Here is a 4549-nt window from a genome sequence, read left to right as displayed (position 1 = left end):
ACAAACATATGTATGACACTGGTCCTTCTCTTTCTCTGTTTTTAATCTTCTCTCCCCCTGCCCCGAATGTACAAGTGCCCTGATCTGGCTTTTTTTCAGGTTTTGTGCTATATTTTCAAGGTTGCGCTAACTGTGTTTGTCATGGAATTCTCTCACACTTTGCATTTTGATTTTTTTATTTTTTTGATTGTGACAGAGGGACAGCCCGTGTTAAAAACCACAAAGTAACACCAATGAATTCAATAATTGGATTCTGAAGACACACAACAATATGGGTTTAATCACATTACTCAAAAAATTGAACATGTAGCCTTACCACAGGAATCCACTTGAGAAACTAATAGGGGTTTTTTGCCTTTTAGTGGAAAGAAAGTGAAGCTAATTCAAACCTGACTATTCAGATCTTGAAATTATTTCGAAGGAAAGCTGCCATCTTCCTGTCCATGTAAATCAACTTTGTCTTCTTGGAGAGTTGCTTATTTAATTCAGTCCAGAGTAAGTCTGACACAGCTGGAACAAGAAACCAGTCCTTGACTACACTGGAAGGATTTCCAACTGCCCAAAGAAATGCAGGTCAGAGATGATGTGGGCTATTTGGACTCTCAGCACAAGTCAGAGGATACTTTGGGATCATTGAGGTGAATGAGAGACCACCACCAGATCTGACTGACAAACAGAGAGTGCTTTAACTACCACAGCAAATATTCCTGTGAATTTTTTTTGTACTGGGTGTTTTTATGCTACAAGCTTAACTACTAAGGTGTCACTAGCTGAGAGGAGCAACAAATCTTTCTGAGGTATCAAGTCTGAAGGAGGCTGTGCTGTGAAGGCATTACTGGGATCTGTTCCAGGAAGTTTCTTCTACTGGGAGATATCTCCACATGGAGAGGCCTTTCCCTGCAGAGAATGGCTGCTTGTAGGGGAGAAAAGTGGTGCCACATTCAAAGTCGGGAGAGTCTCCTCAAAAACAACAAGCAGAGTGCCCAGGCCCGGGGAATGATTCCCTCACTGGCAGCACACTCCTGGCATTTGCCTGCAGCAATATGCAGCCTTCCCCGCTTCAAAATCCAGAGGAACCCTTACTCCTTAGAAAGTGTGTGCATGCCCATCGTGAATAAAAACACCTACTTCATAGGTTGCAAGTTATGGCATTTGAAATCTGTCATGCCTTGCATGAAGAGGAAACTCCTGAAATGAAGAGACTTTTCTGTCCAAAGGCATACCTCTAGCTATGTAATTAATGACTGATCAATGTTGAGTGCACCATGGGATGTAAAAAAAAAAAAAAAACGCTGACTGAACATGTTTGTTTCAGCCTTGCAGCCTAAGCAGCAAGAAAGAATTGCAGAGTTGTTTCTGTTCTCCTCTGCTTGGTTTATGGAGGGACATTGGAAGTGGTGACCTTGTTTCAAAGAAATGTTACCTCAAATGACTCCTCCTTACGTTATACAAGACATTAATGCATCAGAAGGAAAAGACACTTGCACAAGCATTCACTAAAGAGCTGTGTTGCACATCTGCATAAATGAACAAGCAGAGAAATCATCAAGAAAAATAAATTCTTACAGGTAACATGGTTCAGCTTCCCAGGGTCAGGAAATAGTCTTCCCGCAGCAGTCCAGATACCTTCAGCTTTAGAAAATCAAGAGTACTGACTAGATATCTCAGTAAAGCACACAAGGATGAGGAAGAATGAAAGAGATACTTTGACTTAACGGAAAAGATTAAAGTCTGCTAGGCAGGCAGCAGTAAAGCAGCACTGACAGGCACTTCACTAGAGACAATTCATAAAGCCAAGATTTGCTTCAAAAAAATGTGAAGAAGGAAGAACTTTATGCACGCACAAAACCAGTAAGAACAAAATCAGTCAGAGTCAACAAACGGAAACACACTGATCACATTTCCAGATTCAGTCTCAATTTTGTCATAAACCCATTTCCTATTGCAGCGACATTCTGCTCCACATTTGTTTGAATTGCATTTGGGGCAAGGATAGAAGCAGCCCAGGCAGCTCTTTTCCAGGCAATCACACAAATCGAAGTTATTACAAAGCAGCCTGCCATGTCTGTCGTACTTCTTCACAGTTCTGTGAAAGAGAAGAGTGATTTTCAGAGAATGCTCCAACATGTACAAAGACTAAACCAAACAAATGTGGAAAACATCTGCCCAGGAACAAATATTTTCTCTTTAACAACCTTACATAATGGAATACCAGCATCACATCCTAATTGCAACAGCCACTGTTATTAAAAATGAAGGTATGCCAAGGAAGTAAATCAAAACTCTCTCAAGTTACACAGAAAGCTTGTTTTCCCAACACAGCTTTCATGTGTAATAAGAAATTTCACTGCAAAATATTAATGGTTTTATTAGTTTAATTTGTATTCAGTAAAGAGCATACCAGCCTTTTTTTTAAAAGTAAAATATGTAATGAATTAGCACATCTTACTTGGGCTTCTTAAAAACATCTTTTTTCATCTGCGACATGCATGCTTTCTTTTTCAGCTCTCTAGTTTCAGGATTGAAGTCAGCTACCTGAGGTCCTGGATTTTGAAAGGCTAAGCATTTTAATTGTTTCTCAAGTTGCTGCTATAAATAAACAAGAGAAAGATTATAATTAGTGCAACAGATATTTATTAGCTGCCAAATGTCCTCACTGGCTTTCAAATTACATTAAAATTCATATTCTTGAGAACTTAAAACCACACAGGTAGGAAAATGAAGCAAAACTCCGCCTAAATTAAGATCACATTGTTTAAAATGTTTTCCTGTCTGTTAATTGAGTATTCCTTTGACTAGCTGTATATCCTGATGGGAGAAGAAAAAACGTGACTCTGCAAAAATGACTGGTACAGTCGCATGAAGTTTGAAAGTTGCTTTGTGGAAGACAGGATCTTGTATTTTATTTTTTTTTCAACTTTATCCATAATGTAAAGACAAGTATTTGTGATTATAAGCATCACAACTGGATTTGCCCATATCTTAACTGTTCTCTCAGATGCCTAGAAACTGTCTTTGTCCAAACAATCTGAAGGCCACGGAAATCACTGGTGGAGCAACTACTGCATGAAGGAAGCATTTGCACAAGTGAGGAGTATGAAAAAAAACACAGACAAAAAATAGGAAGCTAGACTGAGCAGAGATTTTGTGAAACAGGAGGGAGCATTTTCTTGCCTGTTTTATAGAATTCGTATTTGTAATTAGCTAGAACTGCGGAATAGTTCTGGAAGTTAGAACATCAGCTCTGTGTATTGCCATTCCACATAGCCAGTGTATGTTGGCAGTCATGTCCAAAGTCAATGCAAAGAAACATGGGCCTTATGTCAAACAGTTTCTCTTTGGACAATGACTGTGGACATCAAACATACACTTGTAATTCATTATGCAATTACACAAACATACATGCAGATTTATCTTTTCTCCTCTTAGATAAATGGAGCTGACTTGCCACCCATCAGCTTCCCTGGAGGGTGTCATCCCTTTCAGGGCCCACAGTGGTTTTTCACAAACAAGTGATCACCTTTGTTGCTTCTCATGGGGAAAACAGTGGCAATTCAGTCCAGTCTGCTAATACAGTGATTTAGAAATACCCATGCACTTCAGTGCACTTGTTTACAGCATAGTGGATGCCATGCGTCTTCAGTTGCATCTTTCTGAAAACCTATAGGGCAATCTCATGCACCTACACTATTCAGATATTTCGTTTGCTTTTGAGTCTGTGGGAGATCTTCAGTGCAGAAGATGTGCTTCAGCTTTATCACTGTCCATGATCATAAATCATGCAATTTTAAGTTGGAAACACATAATAAACTATGGAGATAGTCCTTCCTCAAAGAGTACTCTCTTATTTCCCCACCTACTATATTGAGCTTGGAAGCGTTCTTAGCCCTTTAACTCACTGCTCTGCAAAATTGACTCATTTCACTGTCGTTATTACTGATATTTCCCTATTGACTCCAGCTTTTTATTTTTGTAATTATGTAAGAAATTGAAGGCAATCAATATCTTGATAATGGTACTGAAGAAGTCATACCAATTGTTTTTGTGTTACTGAACCATCCTTCTCAGGAAGGACATTCCCTTCTGAAGATGTTTCCTGGGCAGAATTGTTTTTCTTGCAGTTTTCTTCTGTGAGATCACTCATTTGGCCACCCTTTTGAAATACATACATACGTGTGTTAAGACATACACAGAAGTGAGAGATCCACGGATTTTTAAGTCAAAGTTTTAAGGTAAGCTGGTGATATCCATACTAGGATTTTATGTATTCTTAACCAACAGCAAATGCAGAACAAATGTTGCTCAGTATCAGCCTCGATTTTAAAACTGTATTAAAATAACTAACATAACAAAAGTTGTATTACCAAAGCCATTCTACAATTCGTTAAGCAAACCTCTCTAGTGTTTAAATACCACAGAAACGGAAAGAAATGCTGTCACCTGTGATTCTGTAGCTGACACCGCTTCACTGCATTGCCAACTTTAATAAAAAGGCGAAAAGCGGTATTCTCACAGAACGCGTAACAGCAATCGGGGATGGGCGGTGGAA

The 4549-nt window shown here is 39.0% G+C and overlaps 1 protein-coding gene across 1 annotated transcript; it reads right to left on the bottom strand.

Moving 5' to 3' along the window:
- Positions 1-1863: 1863 nt before the first annotated feature.
- Positions 1864-4144, bottom strand: ARL14EPL (ADP-ribosylation factor-like 14 effector protein-like). The gene is made up of 3 exons (XM_010010793.1): positions 4034-4144; positions 2450-2589; positions 1864-2086 (listed from the first exon to the last, which is right to left on the bottom strand). The coding sequence occupies exons 1-3, from the start codon at positions 4142-4144 to the stop codon at positions 1864-1866; spliced, it is 474 nt and encodes a 157-aa protein (XP_010009095.1).
- Positions 4145-4549: the final 405 nt, after the last annotated feature.

This window comes from Nestor notabilis, unplaced genomic scaffold, assembly GCF_000696875.1.
Source record: "Nestor notabilis isolate BGI_N333 unplaced genomic scaffold, ASM69687v1 scaffold9763, whole genome shotgun sequence".
Classification (NCBI taxonomy): Eukaryota; Metazoa; Chordata; class Aves; order Psittaciformes; family Psittacidae; genus Nestor; species Nestor notabilis.
Note: the sequence above shows the minus strand (reverse complement) of the source record. Positions and strands in the feature narration are given on the sequence as shown.

Excerpts from the sequence above, each read along its gene's own strand:
- ARL14EPL (XM_010010793.1), bottom strand. The coding sequence starts at position 4,144 with ATGAGTGATCTCACAGAAGAAAACTGCAAGAAAAACAATTCTGCCCAG. Across the intron at positions 2,590-4,033 it reads CAGTAACACAAAAACAATTG|CAGCAACTTGAGAAACAATT; the intron begins GTATGACTTCTT and ends GTTTATTTATAG. Across the intron at positions 2,087-2,449 it reads GATGTTTTTAAGAAGCCCAA|AACTGTGAAGAAGTACGACA; the intron begins GTAAGATGTGCT and ends TCTCTTTCACAG.